The sequence below is a fragment of the Salmo salar genome, chromosome ssa15 (genome assembly GCF_905237065.1).
Source record: "Salmo salar chromosome ssa15, Ssal_v3.1, whole genome shotgun sequence".
In the NCBI taxonomy this organism is placed as follows: Eukaryota; Metazoa; Chordata; class Actinopteri; order Salmoniformes; family Salmonidae; genus Salmo; species Salmo salar.
Window position 1 is genome coordinate 58,408,329 of NC_059456.1, and position 21,992 is coordinate 58,430,320.

The window sequence follows — 21,992 nt, forward strand, 5'->3', positions numbered from 1 at the left end:
CCCCAAACCCACCCGTCACCATGCCAACTGGCTCAGGAAGCCCGACCCCAATTACGCCTACTCCACCAAACACCTGCTCTACCAGCGCTCCCGGAACTATGCCAAACCACCTGGGGCACCCCCCTCCTGTTCCTCCCCCTCGCCTCCTGCCCGCTGTGACCTGGCCAAGGCTAAGAGTGGTACGCTGGGTGGAGGGGGGTGTGGGGGCTGGGCGTTCCCCCCTCGCAGACTCCGCGGCCGGGCGGCAGTGAGCGAGCTGAACATCACATATGTGGTAGAGCGCAGCCTCTACGGCCACCTCAACTGGGCCCAGCTGGTCCGACCCGTCACCCTCAGCCGCGCAGAGCACCGCTGCCTATTGGAGGAGGACAGGGAGGCGGACAGGAAGTGGGCGGCCAGCGTTGACCGCTGCACCAAGCGCGTGCTCTTACGCATCCAGCAGAAGTCTGTGAGTTCTACCGTAGGGCGGGGATGGGCTACAAGCCACCCCCACCTGGCCAGGAGGACCAAGGCTAGCTTCAAGGCTGCACAATAACCCTCAGGTTTAGATACAGACACAGGGCTGATAATGTTCCTGTCTTCTCTACTTTAATCCACATGGAGCTTGAATATTTAGAAAGGTTAGTTTAACAGTGACCTCCATTGAGAACCAGAACATTCCACAACCTTTAGATATGAAAGCCCTTGGCATTATAGTTCATTTTCATGTGATAAGAAATAGTAATGGGATGTGGCTGTTCTGACTCAGGAGGTTAACAGTGGGTACCAGTGTAACAGTAGAGGTAACTGCCATTTAGAAATGTCACCTAGCCCAAACCCTAGAGGGAGTCTCCTGAGTCAGAGTGGAACAGACAGAGACACAGCTTTGATAGGTCACTGCTCAGGAGCTGACAGACACACATACACATTCTCTTCCCTCTCTTTTTAACTTTCTCCCATCCCTTGTTTCTCTTCCTGTATATCTCTGTACTCAGTAGAAGGGGAACAAAGTATATCTTTTCCAGCTCAGTGAGAAATAAAAAGGAGAAAGAGAAATCTGGGACAGTGACAGTGGCCATAAGCCCAGCTAAATGATCAGGGCTGGCAAGGCCAAACACGCCTCCACACATCATTGAGAGAGATGGTATGATAAGGTGTAGTCAGTGTGTGAAAGTTCAGTCACAAGTCAATAACAAAACTAGCATGGACGTTTTAAGTGTTGATGGTAGGAATCCTCCTGAAAGAGTATTTCGATCGACACGGGGAAGCTTAACAGAGCTATTCTGCAGCCTTGAAGAAGCCTGAATCCTTGCTGTTACTTGTCAATCATTGGACGTGGTTCTTCATCCATAGATGCATGGCCATTCCATTCAATATATCCAACAACATCACTCCATCTCCAGTCTTCTTTTTGGATGCCTTCTCAATCGCTTCTCTTCACAAAACGATGGATTCCTGTGAAGTCCAGAGAGTGGAACTGCGGACACGGACACGATAGAAAGCAATGGTCTCAAAGCTAATTCAATGATAAGATGGCCAATCTCTCTCCTCAACAGTAACTCACTTCTACCCTCATGACTGGTCCTATTGAAACTCTCCCTATCGAATGGAGAGATATGATAGATAGGCAAACCCCCTACATATCCCTCAGTCGGATACATTATACTCTCTGTGAGATCTTACTTCCATCAACCTCCCCTCTCTAGAACCTAATCCAGAGTAAAAGTATTCATATCTCTATACAGTGTGTGTGTTTCCAGAGACTTAATCCAGTAACCGTTCTTTCGTAATTAAACACAAGGGAAAGGTTGGGTTGGGCAAAGTATATGTGCTCTATATGACATTCATAAAGCATCAGCGTGATCACATCTAACCAAATGGTTTCATTTCACTCTATGCTTGCTCCCCATGGCTTTAGGTTTAAAGTGACATACACTTGCAGAATAACAGTGACTCCAAAATCCCCATGTGGATGATCTAACACAGATGGTCACCCAATTAACTAACGTATATAATAAAGATAAATATATAGGAGTTTCACGTCTGTTGCCTGTCCCATATGAGGTCATACCATGACATACATATATAGACGGCTGGAAATGCTCGCTCAGCAAGACCATATATAACATACAGCCATGAATCAACCTGCTGCCATTGTGACTCCGCCAAGCATGAATCATTGTGATTTGACTCTTACTGGGCACGAATGGGAGTTGATGTCATTTGAATAGATTCTAATTGATTCTAACTCCCACTCTCGCTCTAAATATTTATTCTCTCTCTCTCTCTCTCTCTCTCTCTCTCTCTCTCTCACAGAGGACGTGTAGTTTCGGAGGGTTTGACCTGTCCAATAGGTCGCTCCATGTGGTCAGTGCAGGCTCGGAGCCCAATGTAAGTGCTAACAGATTACTGATGACTCAGGGCTGAGGGGGCGCAATGCTTAGAGAAGGGAACTCAAACACTGAATTAACTATTTGGTTATTTCTCTCTCTTTCTCTCCTCTTTTTTTCTGTCTCTGTGTTTTCGCTCGCCCTCCCTCCCTCCTCCCTCCCTCCCTCCCTCCCTCCCTCCCTCCCTCCCTCCCTCTATCTCTCAGAGTAAGTATCCAGAGGCTATATACCGGGAGGTAGTCAAGTCTCCCACGACGTCTCGTATCTCTCTGGGGAAGAAGGTCAAGTCTGTAAAAGAGACCATGAGGAAACGCATGTCCAAGAAGTACAGCAGCTCACTGTCTGAACAGGTACACACACACACTAAGATCCCAACTCTCATAGTTGAATAAAGAGGCTTGATTCGAGATCCTGTTATTCATAATCATTCTGGGAATTACATATATGTGTGTGGGTGGATGTGTTTGTGTTGGTTACAAACTAAATACCCAGCTCTCTCACACACAGACACACACACACAGACACACACACACACACACACACACACACACACACACACACACACACACACACACACACACACACACACAGCTGGGACTATCTTGGAGCTGTCCACATTCTGGTCTCAGCTCTCTCAGGCCCAGGACAGGACTCGGGGTGTAGGGTGGGGTGTGTATGGAAGTCGCTGAGCTCATCCAGTGAGACAAGCCTCCCGCATGCCAGGCCAGCGCTCTGAGACAAGGGGCCTTTGGCTCTGGGGCTGTTTGTGCGTGTGCATGCGCATGTGTATGTGTGTGTGGCTCATTCATATCGTATGAGCATTCACATTCAAACAATGGACAACTACAGTATTGGTTTTGGCCTGGTATCTAGGCTGTCAGAGGGTACAGTACTGTCAAAGCCTAGGGAGTGCCACAACCTTAGACCGTGTACTGCAAACCAGTCCCTCAGAGATGAATAGCAGAGATAGTTAGAACGTCCATGCAGTGACCCAGAAAAAAGTTGAATTAGTTATGAATATGTTGCTTGGAAAGAGCAGGCAGGAGACTAAATGACCTCAAACTTCACTCGAAAGACTATTCTACATGCCACGCTGCCATCTAGTGGCTGTGATGAATTACCCTTCAGTATAGCTGCTGTCATGTGTAAGATACTGTGACCGCTACTTATCACTGATACTGGCATCTGTGTCTCTGTCTGTTAATCTCTCCATCTCTTTCTCGATCTCTCTCTCTCCCCTTTGCTTCTACCTTTCTGCCCCAACCTCCCCATTCCATACCTCTCCTACCCCCCGCCTTCATCTGTACCCTTCCTCCCCCTCTCTTCCCCTTCCTCCCTCCCTCCAGTCGAGCCCAGATGGTGCTCCCAGCTCCCCTCAGTCCCACCAGCCAGACACAGATTCTCTGGAGAAACCCAAACTGAAGGCTGGAGGATCAGTGGAGAGCCTCCGGAGCTCCCTCAGCGGACAGAGCTCCATGAGTAAGTTGTGTGTGTGTGTGTGCGTGCGTGCGTGTGAGAAAGGCTCTAAGTGCACAAACCTCGACACAATGGGGCACTGTCATCACATCTCCCGGGCAACATTCACTCAATCTTCTATCTACACAGATAATCCTGAAGTGATTTAATACATAAATACCCCTTATCAAGCCTGCCGTGTCAGTTAGAATACATTACATCATCATTGTTATGAGCTTGTCTCCTATCATTCCAGCTCTCTCACGGTCACACCCATTCCCATTGGAGAGTTTAGAGATGCCATGTGAGATCATCTGGTCCTATCTGATGAGAGTTTCTTCTCTCGTTGTGACTGATCATGATCTGAGCATGGCATGTCTTCAGACAGAGCACCAACACCTCTGTCTCTCATGTGTTGATGTTAGAGTTAGACTGAGGGCTGTGAAGGCTGGGTTGATGTTTGTTAAACATATATCCATACCAGTCAAGTTTGGACACACCTAGTCATTCAAGGTTTTTTCTTTATTTTTTTACTATTTTCGAAATTGTAGAATAATAGTGAAGACATCAAAACTATGAAATAATACTTATGGAATCATGTAGTAACCAAAAAAGTGTTCAACAAATGAAAATATCTTTTATATTTTTGATTCTTCAAAGTAGCCACCCTTTGCCTTGTTGACAGCTTTGCACACTCTTGGCATTCTCTCAACCAGCTTCATGTGGTAGTCACCTGGAATGCATTTCAATTAACAGGTGTGCCTTCTTAAAAGTGAATTTGTGGAATTTCTTTCCTTCTTAATGCTTTTGAGACAATCAGTTGAGTTGTGACAAGGTAGGGGTGGTATACAGAAGATAGCCCTATTTGGTAAAGGACCAAGTCCATATTATGGCAAGAACAGCAAAGAGAAACGACAGTCCATCATTACTTTAAGACATGAAGGTCAGTCAATCCTCAAAATTTGAAGAACTTTGAAAGTTTCTTCAAGTGCATTTGCAATAACCATCAAGCCCTATGATGAAACTGGCTCTCATGAGGACCGCCACAGGAAAGGAAGACCCAGAGTTACCTCTGCTGCAGAGGATAAGTTAATTTAGAGTTACCAGCCTCAGAAATTGCAGCCCAAATAAATGCTTCACAGAGTTCAAGTAACAGACACATCTCAACATCAACTGTTGAGAGGAGACTGTGTGAATCAGGCCTCCCTGGTCGAATTGCTGCAAATTCATTAAATTCATTCATTAAAACTCATTTTTCAACCACTCCACACATTTCTTGTTAACAAACTATAGTTTTGGCATGTCGGTTAGGCCATCTACTTTGTGCATGACACAAGTCATTTTTCCAACAATTGTTTACAGACAGATTATTTCACTTATAATTCACTTTATCACAATTCCAGTGGGTCAGAAGTTTACATACACTAAGTTGACTGTGCCTTTTAAACAGCTTGGAAAATTCCAGAAAATGATGTAATGGCTTCTGATAGGCTAATTGACATGATTTGAGTCAATTGGAGGTGTACCTGTGGATGTATTTCAAGGCCTACCTTCAAACTCAGTGCCTCTTTGCTTGACGTCATGGGAAAATCAAAAGAAATCAGTCAAGACCTCAGAAAACAGAATGGTAGACCTCCATTTTACCTCTGGTACATCCTTGGGAGCAATTTCCAAACGCCTCAAGGTACCACGTTCATCTGTACAAACAATAGTACGCAAGTATAAACACCATGGGACCACGCAGCCATCATACCGCTCAGGAAGGAGACCCGTTCTGTCTCCTAGAGATGAACGTACCGTAATTTCCGGACTATTAAGCGCACCTGAATATAAGCCACACCCACTGAATTGAATATTATTTTTTTTGGAACATAAATAAGCCGCACGTCTATAAGCCGCAGGTGTCTACCGGTACATTGAAACAAATTAACTTTACACAGGCTTTAACGAAACACGGCTTGTAACAAAAATAAATAGGCTTTAACGAAACACGGCTTGTAACAAAAATAAATAGGCTTTAACGAAACACGGCTTGTAACAAAAAATAAAAAATGAGCAGTAAGCTTTAGTTGTCTTTTTGCACTGAGTCAATTCCTCACGCTGCTGTTTCCAACGTCTTATCATCGACTCATTAAGACCAAGCTCCCGTGCAGCAGCTCTATTTCCTTTTCCAACAGCCAGATCAATCGCCTTCAACTTGAAAGCTGCATCATATGCATTTCTCCGTGTCTTTGCCATGATGAGGGTGACAAAATTACTACCGTAATCAGAATGATGGGAAGTTTGAGAGTGCTCAATTTAATCTAAACAGTAAACAAAAAAGTTGTTTGACCTTAACCCGTTCGGCAATTTCATTGGTCTAATGAAAGCTTCATACCACCAAAAAACTGAGCACGTCACAGAATGTGTTTTTTTGGAAGAAAAAAAATTTCAACTGGGAAAAATCCATATATTAGCCGTGTCATTGTTTAAGCCGCGAGGTTCAAAGCCTGGGAAAAAAGTTGCGGCTTATAGTCCGGAATTTATGGTACTTTGGTGCGAAAAATGTCAATCAATCCTAGAACAACAGAAAAGGACCTTGTGAAGATGCTGGAGGAAACAGGTACAAAAGTATCCACAGTAAAATGAGTCCTATATCGACATAACCTGAAAGGCCCTCAGCAAGGAAGAAGCCACTGCTCCAAAACCGGCATAAAAAAGCCAGACTACGGTTTGCAACTGCACATGGGGACAAAGATCGTACTTCTTGGAGAAATGTCCTCTGGTCTGGTGAAACAAAAATAGAACTGTTTGGCCATAATGACCATCATTATGTTAGGAGGAAAAAGGGGGAGGCTTGCAAGCCAAAGAACACCATACCAACCGTGAAGCACGGGGGTGGCAGCATCATGTTGTGGGGATGCTTTGCTGCAGGAGGGGCTGGTGCACTTCATAAAATAAATGGCATCATGAGGAAGGACAATTATGTGGATATATTGAAGCAACATCTCAAGACATCAGTCAGGAAGTTAAAGCTTGGTCAGAAATGGGTCTTCCAAATGTACAATGACCCCAAGCATACGTCCAAAGTTGGGGCAAAATGGCTTAAGAACAACAAAGTCAAGGTATTGGAGTGGCCATCAGAAAGCCCTGACCTCAATCCTATAGAAAATTTGTAGGCAGAACTGAAAAAGCATGTGCGAGCTAGGAGGCCTACAATCCTGACTCAGTTACACCAGCTCTGTCAGGAGGAATGGGCCAAAATTCACCCAACTTATTGTGGGACGCTTGTGGAAGGCTACCCGAAATGTTTGACCAAAGTTAAACAATTTAACGGCAATGCTACCAAATACTAATTGAGTGTATGTAAACTTCTGACCCACTGGGAATGTGATGAAATAAATAAAAGCTGAAATAAATATTCTTTCTACTATTATTTTGGCATTTCACATTCTTAAAATAAAGTGGTGAACCTAACTGACCTAAGACGGGGAATTCTTACCAGGATTAAATGTCAGGAATTGTGAAAAACAGAGTTTAAATGTATTTGGCCAAGGTGTATGTAAACTTCTGACTTCAACTGTGTTTAGAATTCAATTCACTTAACCAGCATGGCTACCACAGCATTCTGCAACTATATGCCATCCCATCTGGTTTGCGCTTTTAATTTTTTTTTTTTTCACCTTTATTTAATCAGGTAAGCCAGTTGAGAACAAGTTCTCATTTACAACTGCGACCTGGCCAAGATAAAGCAAAGCAATGTGACAAAAACAACAAGACAAGTTACACATAAACAAACGTACAGTCAATAACACAATAGAAAAATATATGTACAGTGTGTGCAAATGTAGAAGAGTAGGGAGGTAGGCAATAAAGAGGCCATAGAGGCGAGATAATTCCAATGTAGCATTAAATGGGCTGGCGTCCCACCTGCGGGACACAGCCAGTGAAATATCAGGGCGGCAAATTCAAAAACAACAAAATGTCATAATTCAACTTTCTCAAACATACGACTATTTTACACCATTTTAAAGATACACGTCTCCTTGATGTAACCACTTTGTCCGATTTCAAAAAGGCAAAACATTAGATTATGTTAGATTATGTTAGGAGAGTACATAGACAAAAATAATCACACAGCCATTTTCCAAGCAAGGACATGTGTCAATAAAACCCAAAACACAGCGAAATGAAGCACTAACCTTTGACGATCTTCATCAGATGACACTCCTAGGACATTATGTTACACAATACATGTATGTTTTGTTCGATAAAGTTCATATTTATATCCAAAAATAGCATTTTACATTGGAGCGTGACGTTCAGAAAATATTTTGCCTCCAATACTGCCGGTGAATCAGCACAACAATTTACAAAAATACTCACCATAAACGTTGATAAAATATTAAACTGTTATTCAAAGAATTATAGATGAACATCTCCTTTATGCAACCGCTGTGACAGATTTCAAAAAAGCTTCACGGGGAAAGCACACCTTGCAATAATCTGAGTACTGCGCTCAGAAAAGTACACCAGGCAATACAGATACCCGCCATTTTGGTGTCATCTAAAATCATAAATAGCATTAAAAATATTCACTTACCTTTGATGATCTTCATCAGAAGGCACTTCCAGGAATCCCAGGTCCACAATAAATGATGTTTTGTTCGATAAAGTCCATAATTTATGTCCAAATAACTCCTTGTTGTTTGAGCGTTCAGTAAGCTACACCAAATGTAGGAAGCGCGTCAAATTTCATGACAAAAAGTTATATTTACGTTCGTTGAAACATGTCAAACGTTGTAAAACATCAATCTTTAGGGCCTTTTTAATGTAAAACTTCAGTAATATTCCAACCGGACGATTCCAATGTCTTGAAAAACGTTATGGAACACAGCTACCTCCTCACGTGAATGCGCGTAATTGTGGCCTGTCATTCTCTCGGTCATCAGACTCCAGGAGGTCCTGTTCGCTCTCTGTTGACTGCAAAAGCCTGAAACACGTTCTAAAGACTGTTGACATCTAATGGAAGCCTTAGGAAGGTCAAATTGAACCCTAAGTCACTGTATACTGAATAGGCCCAGTCTTGGAAAAACTACAATCCACTTCCTGGTTGGATTTTTTCTCAGGTTTTTGCCTGCCATATGAGTTCTGTTATACTCACAGACACCATTCAAACAGTTTTAGAAACTTCAGAGTGTTTTCTATCATATTCTACTAATAATATGCATATTCTAGTTTCTGAGCCAGAGTAGTAACCTGTTTTAATTGGGTACGTTTTTCATCCGGCCGTGAAAATACTGCCCCCTAGCCCAGACAGGTTAATACTGGAGTGATAGATGTGCAGATGATGATGTGCAAGTAGAGATACTGGGGTGCAAAAGAGCAAGAGGGTAAGTAATAATACGTTGATGAGGAAGTCGGGTGTGCTATTTACAGATTGGCTATGTACAGGTACAGTGATCGGTAAGCTGCTCTGACAGCTGATGCTTAAAGTTAGAGAGGGAGATATAAGACTCCAGTTTCAGAGATTTTTGCAATTCGTTCCAGTCATTGGCAGCAGAGAACTGGAAGGAAGGGCAGCCAAAGGAAGTGTTGGCTTTGGGGATGACCAGTGGAATATACCTGCTGGAGCGCGTGCTACGGGTGGATGTTGCTATGGTGACCAGTGAGCTGAGATAAGGCGGGGCTTTACCTAGCAAAGACTTATAGATGACCTGGAGCCAGTGGGTTTGGTGACGGAAATGTAGTGAGGGCCAGCCAACGAGAGCATACAGGTCGCAGTGGTGGGTAATATATGGGGCTTTGGTGACAAAACGGATGGCACTGTGATAGACTACATCCAGTTTGCTGAGTAGAGTGTTGGGGGCTATTTTGTAAATGACATCGCCGAAGTCAAGGATTGGTAGGATAGTCAGCTTTACGAGGGTAAAACATATATGAAATATATACAAAGAAAAAAACGATATATACTAGGGATGGGACAAGACAGACATCCCACTGCTACGCTATCTTGGAGTCTTGGATATCTTAGTGGGACTTTAATTTGTTTTTCAACTGGACAATGTCCCAAAACACACCTCCAGGCTGTGTAAGGGCTATTTGACCAAGAAGCAGAGTGATGGAGTGCTGCATGAGATGACCTGGCCTCCACAATCACCCGACCTCAACCCATTTGAGATGGTTTGGGATGAGTTGGCCTGCAGAGTGAAGGAAAAGCAGCCAACAAGTTCTCAGCATATGTGGGAACTCCATCAAGACTGTTGTAAAAGCATTCCTCATGAAGCTGGTTGAGAGAATGCCAAGAGTGTGCAAAGCTTCAACAAGACAAAGGCTGGCTACTTTGAAGAATCAAAAATATATTTTGATTTGTTTTCACACTTTTTTGGTTACTACATGATTCCATTTGTGTTATTTCATAGGGTTGATGTCTTCACTATTATTCTACAATGTAGAAAATAATAAAAATAAAGAAAAACCCTTGAATGAGTAGGTGTGTCCAAACTTTTGACTGGAACTGTATATATGTTTTATTGTCACATAAACCAGATAGGTGCAGTGAAATCTGTTGTACGGCGCCCCTAGAGCAAATTAGGGTTAAGTGCCTTATTCAAGGACATCAATATATTTTTCACCTAGGCGGCTTGGGTATTTGCACCAGCGACCTTTTGGTTACTGTCCCAACTCTCTAACTGCTAGGCTACCTGCCACCCTCTTGTAAGTTTGATAGTGAGAGTCTGTCCCTTGTTGACTGGTATTGGCCTGGGCCCATAGGGTCAGAGGATCTAAGACACATGCTAGTGATTAGATAGGAAGGCTTTGCTCTCTGGTTCCCACACTTACCATCACACGTCAGATATACACAGAGACGTCTGTGGGGAGACAGCATCATGCTATATACGCACTGGTTTCAAGTGATGAGTTTTGGCTGTTAATTTTCAATTATAAAGCTGTTATTAGTCAGTATTCACACACTCACTCAGGCTTTGTACGAATAGAGGTACATTTTATCCAACTCTCTAATTTAAAATAAATAGAAGCTTAGTTAGTTGCAATACACTCTCTAATCACATGAGTATTGAATAGCTCTACAGTATTTGGAGGATATGATATGTATATCTGTGTGTTCCAGGTGGTCAGACGGTCAGCACCACAGACTCATCAGCCAGTAACAGAGAGAGTGTCAAGTCTGAGGATGGAGATGACGAGGAGCCTCCCTACAGAGGGCCCTTCTGTGGCAGGGCGCGAGTACACACTGACTTCACCCCTAGCCCCTACGATTCAGATTCCCTCAAACTAAAGGTAAGTCACACACACAGTCTTAAATACAAATGATTTGTCTAGATTGTGTGTGGCTTTAGATTTGTACTAAAATATCCTGTATATGTTGTGTTTCAGAGAGGGGATGTGATTGACATCATCAGTAAGCCCCCCATGGGGACGTGGATGGGTCTGCTCAACAACAAGGTGGGCACCTTTAAGTTCATCTACGTGGACGTGCTGAGTGAGGAGGAGGAGAAGCCCAAGAGACCCGTCAGAAGGAAGAGGAAGGGCAGACCTCCCAAACCCACCTCTGTAGAGGAGCTGCTCGAACGCATCAACCTCAAGGTATGCACACTGGACACACACATCTTTGCACATGCCAAGCGAGCGCACATACAAAGACACTTGTATAACACACTCACACACACACACTCTCAACTCTCCCTCGCACACACAACTCCACACAAATCTCACACACCAATGCTAAGATTTTCTGGACAAGGTAACAGTAGTCCTACAACTTCCCTCCTACAGTCCCGTTCATATCCCAGCCATCTAGAAACCAGCCAGCCTAGCTCAGCCTTCTCAGAGAGAGAGCATTGTAGGTGGGCTGCTTCTGGGTAAGCCCAGCCTGATGGAGCACTGACATAACAGATTACAGACCAGGCTATGTCCAAGGGCTCTCTACTCAAGGGCATAAGTAACATAATGGTACATTATCATTGCCTGGGCAGAGCAAAACTATATTTCAGGCTTCGAGACCTCCCATAAGTGCTACTATTCTACTATACAGTACATGTGCATCAAGGTACACATGTCATCTCTTTCATCACATACGTAGTTGTGACTTAGGGAGAGGGCGAGCAGACTTAACAAACATTCCCCTAACCCCACAATTAAATGTGGACCATGTAAAGACATTATACTGAGACTGTGTTCCACCTTGTTCTGGGTCTGTCTCAAGTCACTCTCAGGATAAATTATTGTTTTTGTCAAGGATTTATTTGAAAGAAGTACTAGGGCAAATTCTGGGTTTCTCAGTCCAGATCTGGTTAGCATTAGGGAGTTCAGTTAGGATATTTACTCCATAAGTTCTACATAAGATAGACCTCATTCCTCTCAGGGCGTTCCTAATAACACAATGACAATGTGGGGTTTGCGTCGAAGCAGCCATCTACTCCATCTCTTTCTACTCTCTATCTTTTGAATCTTACATTTCAACTAGATTGTAGGGGTATCTTGGAGCAAACGTGTTTTGGCCCTCAAATATGTTAGGTCACATAAAAGACTAAGATCATATGAGAAGGTTCTTGTGGGTGTGTAGAGTAGTGGTATTTGGTTTGGTCTCATCCTTATTTCTACTTATCCTAGCAGAAATAGAGCTAAACTTCACTGTTATGCTAAGGATGAAAGTCTCCATGGTTGCAGTGGTGACATGCAGTCTGTGTGTATTGTACCCTTTAGATGCGTGGGTTAGACAAAACTTTAGACTGAACCAGTTTCCACAATCTCCATGTTGAAAGTGGAAACCAATTATGATGGGTTGAAATGTTAATGTTAGCTGTGCCTATTCCGAAACAAACAGAGGGTTAGGGTGTACAGTGATATTTTGAGACTGTGATTCCTGGTGTCCTCCCACTAAGAGATCGCACCACAGGGTGTAATGGCTAGCTTTGTGTTCTTGTTAAATCGTGTGTGTGTTCTCCTTGTCGCCTGTGGTGGAAAGGTGTGGTAGATTATCTCCTTCACCTCATCACTCTGTTTCCCACCCTTCCCAACTCTTCCCACATTGATAATTTGTTTAGCTCATAGCTTGTTTTTGCAAGAGGAAAAATGTCCTTTGTGTCTTTAACTATTGGTCCTAGGCCAGTTTAGCTGATTAACTTATTATTATTTTTTTAAGGGAGGTAAGGCGATAAATAGGTCATGGTGGCGAAGTAATTACAAAATAGCAATTAAACACTGGAATGGTAGATGTGCAGAAGATGAATGTGCAAGTAGAGATACTGGGGTGCAAAGGAGCAAGATAAATAAATAAATAAATACAGTATGGGGATGAGGTAAGTTGGATGGGCTATTTACAGATGGGCTATGTACAGGTGCAGTGATCTGTGAGCTGCTTTGACAGCTGGTGCTTAAAGCTAGTGAGGGAGACATGAGTCTCCAGCTTCAGTGATTTTTGCAGTTCGTTCCAGTCACTGGCAGCAGAGAACTGGAAGGAAAGGCGGCCAGTCACGCTCACGCATGTTGTAGGAAGATCTGATCTGCAATCTGTTCTCTCTTCTCTTCTCCAGGAGCACATGCCTACCTTCTTGTTTAACGGCTATGAGGACCTGGACACCTTCAAGCTGTTGGAGGAGGAGGATCTAGATGAGCTCAACATCAGAGACCCTCAACACAGAGCTGTGTTGCTCACCGCCGTGGAGCTACTGCAGGAGTATGACAGTGAGTACACACACACACAACCTCACGTGTGCACACACACTCACTCACTCACTCACTGCGATACTACATCATTCTGTATGTTTCTGGATGTCTGACTATATTGTCTCTGTGTCGTGTGTGTCTATAGGCAGCAGTGAACCGGAGCGTAGCGGCCTGTCAGGCTCTCAGGAGAAGCTGCTGTCAGAGGGCCACGGCCTGGTGGGCGACTCGCCACGTGACTCTGGCTGCTACGAAAGCAATGAGAACCTGGAGAATGGTAATGAGTAGCCTCTCGCTAATGGGATTAGCCTGGCATTAGCTTGGCATTAGCCTAGCCTGAGCCTAGCGCTACAGTGACTGTGATTCCTCCTCCACTCTGGGCCAACTCCTCTTCCTCTTCCTCCTCCTCTGCCATGCTTCAGCATTCTAACCTGAACCGCCCGTCATCGCACTCCATTGGACCGAGGCCAGCCAATCAAACCTCTCCGCTCTCTATCCGTTATGTCTGTCTCCTAGCTCCACCCACACCCCCACCCCACTTACCTCTGCCCCGCCTAGCTGCGTAGTGTCATTGTAAGAGGAGAGATGCACTCCCCCCTCTCTCTCTCTTTCTTTCTCTCTCTTTTTCACTCCACTCTTTCCACTGCCCTCTCCATCTTCAGGCTCTCTCTGCCTTCACTGCAGAAGCCCTATCATAAGGGACAAGGACCTAACCCCCAAGCCCATATCGCTAGTTTACCCTACAATGGGGCCCTATGCATAAAGGGAACAACACCCCACATCTCAAATGCACAGAACTGCTCTGTCCAACTCGAGCCTAGTGCCCATGTTGCTCTAATCTCACAATGGACAGCGAACCCCTCCTTCTCCTCTTACTCCTCCACTTTCGCCTCAGGAGGTTGAGTGGTTGCTGGGAGACCAAACCAATCATGACACCATGAGGGAGTATTTATTTTGAGAGGTATTACTGTAGAAACTGAGAACTTGTAAATATCTAACCTTGTAAAAGTCACTGCCCAATTATTTGCTGTGTTATGGCTCTGTATCCATTCTCCCAATCCCGGCTCATTCTCTCTTCTCCATGCCATTTCAAGTCACTTGAAAACATTTCTGTAACTTATCTTGTGCTTTGTTTCATAGTAACAATGTTGCACAAAGATCGTACGTGCCTGAACAACCCCAAAAAATATTAGATGGAAATATTTTTTAATGATAGTGGATATATAAAAAAGCAGATACATTATTATCTGATTATGGAAGTGTATTTCAGATTTATATTTCTGAGAACATTTTGTGTATAGTTAAGACTACTCAAACTCCCCTTTAAAAAGACTGTGCGCACTCCATCGCAGTGCTTGAGGTGTCACAACAGCCCCAGGTTTGATCCCAGGCTGTGTCACAGCCGGCCGTGACTGAGAAACCCATGAGGCGGCGCACATTTGGCCCAGTGTTGTCAGGGTTAGGGGAGGGTTTGGCCTGCCGGGATTTCCTTGTCCCATCGCGCTCTAGCGGCTCCTTGTGGCGGGCCGGGCACCTGCAAGCTGACTCTGGTCGCCAGTTGTACGGAGTTACCTCCGATACATTGGTGCGGCTGGCTTCCGGGTTAAGCGAGCAGTGTCAAGAAGCAGTGGGGCTTGGCAGGGTCGTGTTTCAGAGGACGCATGGCTCTCGGCCTTCGCCTCTCCCGAGTCCGTACGGGAGTTGCAGCGATGGGACAAGACTGTAACTACCAATTGGATGTCACGAAATTGGGAAGAATAAAAGTAAAAAATGAAACATGACTGTGCTTTGCTTTCCCACTACTGTTGAGTTCTGTGTTTTAGCTTCAATCATAGCTTAAATAATTGACGTCCCACTGGGCACAGACTTCATTTCTACATGTAGTTTTGAGTTGTCAAATAAAGTGAATTCAACGTGAAATCAACAAAAAATATCACCATGTCACTGGATGTAGGTTAAAAGTTAGGTAAAAAAAAACTCCCTCACGTTGATTACTTTTTGCAAATCCAATCAGTTTTCCACATTTATTCATGTCATTACATTGAATTTCTTTGTTGAAATAACTTGGAAACAATGTTGATTCAACCAGTTTTTGCCCAGTGGGTTCTCTCTCTATGATTGCTCTCTGTTCTGTTCTATGTGTGTGTGTGTTGTAAGGGATCTGAAAGATGTGCAATCTGCCACAGTAGAGATTTGAGTTGTGGAATAAACCACTTCTGTGATGGAAGTTACTCCGACCTGCTTGCTTTATTTCATGTCTCTTCCTTCTTTCTTTGTGTCTCACATTTCTCCATCTCAGTCGTTAACACTCGCCATTAGCTGCATAACATTCAGTGTACATTCTGCATTTTAATAAATTTATTTTACTTTGTCTCTATACGGTCACCCTGCCAAACCAATCTGCACTATTCTGCTTCATACATTCTCTACTACAGCCATAACTCTCTCAACCATCCTCCTACGTAGTTTGGACACACCAACTCATTTCAGGGCTTTTCTTTATTTTTACTATTTTCTGCATTGTAGAATAATAGTGAAGACATCAAAACTATGAAATAACACATATGGAATCATGTAGTAACCAAAAAAAAGTGTTAAACAAATACAAATATATTTTATATTTGAGATTCTTCAAAGCAGCAATCCTTTGCCTTGTTGACAGCTTTGCACACTCTTGGCATTCTCTCAACCAGCTTCATGAGGTAGCCACCTGGAATGTATTTCAATTAACAAGTGTGCCTTGTTAAAAGTTAATTTGTGGAATTTCTTCCCTTCTTAATGCGTTTGAGCCAATCAGTTGTGTTGTGACAAGGTAGGGGTGGTATACAGAAGATAGCCCTATTTGGTAAAAGACCAAGTCCATATTATGGCAAGAACAGCTCAAATAAGCAAAGAGAAACGACAGTCCATCATTACTTTAAGACATGAAGGTCAGTCAATACGGAGCATTTCAAGAACTTTGAACGTTTCTTCAAGTGCAGTCGCAAAAATCATCCAGCGCTACGATGAAACTGGCTCTCATGAGGAACGCCACAGGAATGGAAGACCCAGAGTTACCTCTGCTGCAGAGGATAAGTACATTAGAGTTACCAGCCTCAGAAATTGCAGCCCAAATAAATGCTTCACAGAGTTCAAGTAACAGACACATCTCAACATCAACTATTCAGAGGAGACTGCATGAATCAGCCTTTCATTGTCAAATTGCTGCAGAGAAACAATTACTAAAGGACACCAATAAGAAGAAGAGACTTGCATGGGCCAAGAAACAAACGCAATTGACCTTAGAACAGTGGAAATCTGTCCTTTGGTCTGATGAGTCCAAATTTGCGATTTTTGGTTACGAACGCCATGTCTTTGTAAGATGCAGAGTAGGTGAATGGATGATCTCTGCATGTGTGGTTCCCACTGTGAAACATGGCGGAAAAGGTGTGATGGTGTAGGGGGTGCTTTGCTGGTGACACTGTCTGTGATTTATTTAGAATTCAAGGCACACCTAACCAGCATGGCTACCACAGCATTCTGCAGCGATATGCCATCCCATCTGGTTTGCGCTTAGTGGGACTATCATTTGTTTTTCAACAGGACAATGACCCAAAACACACCTCCAGGCTGTGTAAGGGTTATTTGACCAAGGAGAGTGATGGAGTGCTGCATCAGATGACCTGGCCTCCACAATCACCCGGCCTCAACCCAATTGAGATGGTTTTGGATGAGTTGGACCGCAGAGTGAAGGAAAAACAGCCAACAAGTGCTCAGCATATGTGGGAACTCCATCAAGACTGTTGTAAAAGCATTCCTCGTGAAGCTGGTTGAGAGAATGCCAAGAGTGTGCAAAGCTTCAACAAGGCAAAGGGTGGGAACTTTGAAGAATCTAAAGTATAAAGTATATATTGATTACTACATGATTCCATATTTGTTATTTCATAGTTTTGATGTCTTCACTATTATTCTACAATGTAGAAAATAGTAAAAGTAAAGAAAAACCCTTGAATGAGTAGGTGTGTTCAAACTTTTGACTGGTACTGTACATTATGACTTTATACAGTACATCCCTTAATCTTACCAACCCAGAGTGTTGCTCCAAAGCAAAAGCAGTTCCCATTGTTTGTAGTGGCCATAACATTGTGTCAATAACAAGGAAATTCAAAGTGCCAAAATTTGGCCCTAAAGGAATTTCATACAAAATGTTTTCTCATGACTGTTTTGTTGAAGATGTAAAAAATCTATGTTGGTCTGAACCAGGGGTGGGTGGGCAATTCCAGTCCTCGAGGGCCTGATTGGTGACACAGTTTTCCCCAGCCGCAGCTAACACACCTGACTCCAATAATCACCTAATCATGATTTTCAGTTTAGAATGCAATTTGATTAGGGATGGAGAAAAGGTGTGACACCAATCAGGCCCTGGAGGACTGGAGTTGCCCACCCCTGGTGACGACGTGAATCCAGATGCTTCACTGGAAGTATTTTTAAAATGATTAATGTCTTATAGTTGACATGTGTAACCGGTGTGAAGTGGCCAGCTAGTTAGAGGTGCGCTAGTAGCGTTTCAATCGGTGACGTCACTCGCTCTGAGACCTTGAAGTAGTTGTTTCCCTTGCTCTGCATCGATCGAGAATGAATTAGGGCTGGGCGATATGGCCAAAATATATCATATGGTATTTCTCAAATTTTGGACGGTATGACGGTGTTTGACGGTAATTTTATGTTTTTGATTAATAAAAGTTCTAAATTTGCTTTATGAGTAGTGCGTGACCCTAGGGTAACAACACATATATTCTAAATTATTTCAATGTGTCTTTCTCCATTCAGATTATTTTATACTGTTCAATTCAACTTCAACCTAAAATAATTTCCTGCATTTCCATCAATTTCTGCATTTCCTGCACTCATTTGAGATCATTTCCACACTGCCACGATATGTGCAAAAATACTAGGCCTTATTTTTAACCAAATGTTGCAATTACGATTTAGATCAAAACACTGGGTGAACTTTTGGAATCATGGAAATAGAATGATTATTGTAATTATATAGTTACAATATAAATAATGTTGGGCACTTTGAATAAAGTCTTGTTTGACATGACAACGAATGACAATGCCATGGACGAGTTATTGTGACAGGGTAGGAACCAAAGTGATGTTCAGTGTTTCCTAGGGGACCCTATAGTCTTTGGCTACATTACTTCTTTATTCATGTAGCCAACATATTCATGCTAACTAGTGTGATTAGCATTAGTGGCTAACACGATGTAGCTTAACTTGCTAAGAAAATACAACCTAGGTGTTTGCAGATGTAAGAAACACAAACTAATATTGTAATTATAGAACTCTTGTGGATTTATATTAAGATCAAAGTGGAAACAACATCGTTGTCATCAACATTGTTGCATGTGCTGCATTGACCATGCAGACTGAACGAAAGTGTCTCGTGGTCAAGCAACAACAAATGTTCTCCCTGAGTGACAGGTGGTGAGACTTGGTCTGTGTGGAAAGCGGCATGGAAAGAGAGAGCGAGAGAGCAGAGAATGATGACTCAAGTAGCGGAGTAAACTATAAAAATGGACATTACACACTGTGTATCACATTTAACAAACCAAACATTAAAATACTGTTATAGAAGGTAAAATAAAAACCCAAACCAGTCCGTGCATCAATACCGATATATAGTCAAATACGGTATTCCGCCCAGCCCTATAACGAATTTTCGAGGGTGACTGTTGTCGATGTGTGTAGAGGGTCCCTGGTTCAAGCACAGGTTGAGGTGAGGAGAGGGACGGAAGCAATGCTGTTACCTTGTTCTGCATTGTCAAGTGGAAACATAACCACCCTTTTTATACATGCACCTGTTAAGAAATTATTAAAGCCCCCTGGATTAATGATGAATTGAAAACAATGTATGGTTAGAAGATATTTGCAAAAGAGTAGGCAAACAAGTTAGGCTAATCAGCTGATTGGTTGACATACTATAAGTTGAGAAATGTTGACTAAACTTAACATAAAGAAGAAGAAATTATATTACCAAACCAAAATACAGTAAATGACATAAAACACAATGGAAATCCAATTCATCTCCATCATTCATTGAAGTATATGGGTCATTTATAACCTTTCAATCATTTAAAGTGGAAAAACTCAGAAGTGAAATGACAACCTTTATTTAACTAGGAAAGTCAGTTAAGAACAAATTCATATTTACAATGACAGCCAAACCCAGACAATGCTGGGCCAATTATGTGCCACCCTATGGTACTCCCAATCACAGCCTGGTGTGATACAGCCTGGATTTGAACCAGGGTGTCTGTAGTGACGCCTTAGGTACTGCGATGCAGTGCCTTAGAACGCTGCGCCACTCAGGAGCCCGAATTTGGGAGATGTGAAAAAACTATATCCATCAATAATGATAAGCCACCAGGTATAGACAACCTTGATGGATAACTATTGAGAATGGTAGCAGACTGTATTGCCACCCCTATTTAGTATATCTTTAACCAAAGCCTAAAGGAGTTTGTGTGTCCACAGGCGTGGAAGGAAGCAATTCCACTACATAAAAATAGTAATGTATCCTTTGCTGGCTCTAACAGCCACCCAATCAGTAGGCTGCCAGTTCTTAGTAAACTGATGGAGATAATTGTGTTTGACCGAATACAATGCTATTTTTCAGAGAACAAGACTTTCAACATGCCCATAGAAAAGGGCACTCAACTTGTACTGCACTGACTCAGATGACTGATGACTAGTTAAAATAAATGGATAATAAGATGATAGTTGGAGCTGTATTGTTAGATTTCAGTGCAGCCTTTGATGTTATTGATCATAAATTGTTATTGAAGAAATCCACTTGATATGGCTTTACATCACCTGCCATCACATGGTTGGAGAGTTATTTATCCAATAGAACTCATAATTTAACTAGGCAAGTCAGTTAAGAATTCTTATTTACAATGATGGCCTACCGGGGAACAGTGGGTTAACTGCCTTGTTCAGGGGCAGAATGACAGATTTTTTACCTTGTCAGCTCGGTGACTCAATCCAGCAACCTTTCGGTTACTGGCCCAATGCGCTAACCACTAGGCTACCTGCAACCTTGTTTTTCAATGGAAGCTTCTCTAACATCAGATATGTACAGTGCGGTGTCCCTCAGGGCAGTTGCCTTGGGCCGTTACTCTTCTCAATTTGTTTACACAAAGCTAGAATGATGATGTATGCGGATGATTCCACACCAGAGGAAGCTGGTGAGGGGAGGACGGCTCATGATAATGAATGGAATGGTGTGAATGGAATGGTATCAAACACATAGAAAACAAGGTGTTTGATGTGTTTGAGACCATTCAGTTTATTCCCCACCACGGTTCCATACTCTACATGTCAGCACTCAAACCCAGTGAGCTCACTGAAATTCTAAATAAGGTGTTACAGTCAGTATCAGAATAGGTGATTCATAATAAACTGGTCTTAAATACACCTAAAACTAAAATCATTGTATCTCTAAGACCTAAACCTCAACTGGAGTTGTGCATAAAGGGTGTGGCCATTGAGAAAGTTGAGGAAATTAAACTCCTAGGTATAACATTGGATGGTCAATTATCATGGTCAAGTCATATTGACAAAGTTGTTGTGAAGCTGGAGAGGGGTATGTCTGTTATAAAAAGATGTGCTGTGTTTCTGACACAAAAATCAACTACTAGTTCTTCAGGCTCTGGTCTTGTCCCATCTTAATTAGTGACCGGAAATATGATCAAGTGCAACAATCATTCTATCTATTGCATTGTAAATTGCTGTCCATTCTGCTTGTAGCACTTGGGCAAGATTCACGATTATGAACATAGATATACACTGAGTGTACAAAACATTAGGACACCTGCTCTTTCCATGACAAAGACTGACCAAGTGAATCCAGGTGAAAGCTATGATCCCTTAATGATGTCACTTTTAAATCCACTTCAATCTGTAGATGAAAGGGAGGAGACTGGTTGAGAAGGATTTTTAAGCTTTGAGACAATTGAGACATGGATTGTGTATGTGTGCCATTTAGAGGGTGAATGGGCAATATAAAAGATGTAAGTGCCTTTGAACAGGGTATGGTAGTAGGTGCCAGGTGCACAAGTTTGAGTGTGTCAAGAACTACAACGCTGTTGGGTTTTTTCATGCTCAACCGTTTCCCATGTGTGTCAAGAATGGTTGACAACCCAAAGGACATCCAGCCAACTTAACAGAACTGTGGGATGCATTGGAGTCAACATGGGCCAGCACCCCTGTGGAATGATTTTGACACGTTGTAGAGTCCATGCCCCTACGAATTAAGGCTGTCCTGAGGGCAAAAGGGAGTGTTCCTAATGTTTTGTACACTCAGTGTATATTGGACATGGTCTTCAGAGCATAACTGTTACATAACTGTGATCCACTTTGCATCCTCATCAATCAATCAATCAATCAATCAATCAAATGTATTTTATAAATCCCTTTTTGCATCACAAAGTACTTATACAGATACCCCAAAAAGCG

The 21,992-nt window shown here is 42.8% G+C and overlaps 1 protein-coding gene across 1 annotated transcript in view; it reads left to right on the forward strand.

Moving 5' to 3' along the window:
- The window catches only part of LOC106571830 (SAM and SH3 domain-containing protein 1-like), a 337,413-nt gene that overhangs the window by 299,235 nt on the left and 16,186 nt on the right, over positions 1–21,992 (forward strand). Inside the window, 7 exon segments of the mRNA XM_045695894.1 lie at positions 2,296–2,370; positions 2,576–2,719; positions 3,716–3,848; positions 10,936–11,105; positions 11,202–11,411; positions 13,361–13,511; positions 13,639–13,767. Of these exon segments, the coding sequence (XP_045551850.1) occupies positions 2,296–2,370; positions 2,576–2,719; positions 3,716–3,848; positions 10,936–11,105; positions 11,202–11,411; positions 13,361–13,511; positions 13,639–13,767 (1,012 nt within the window).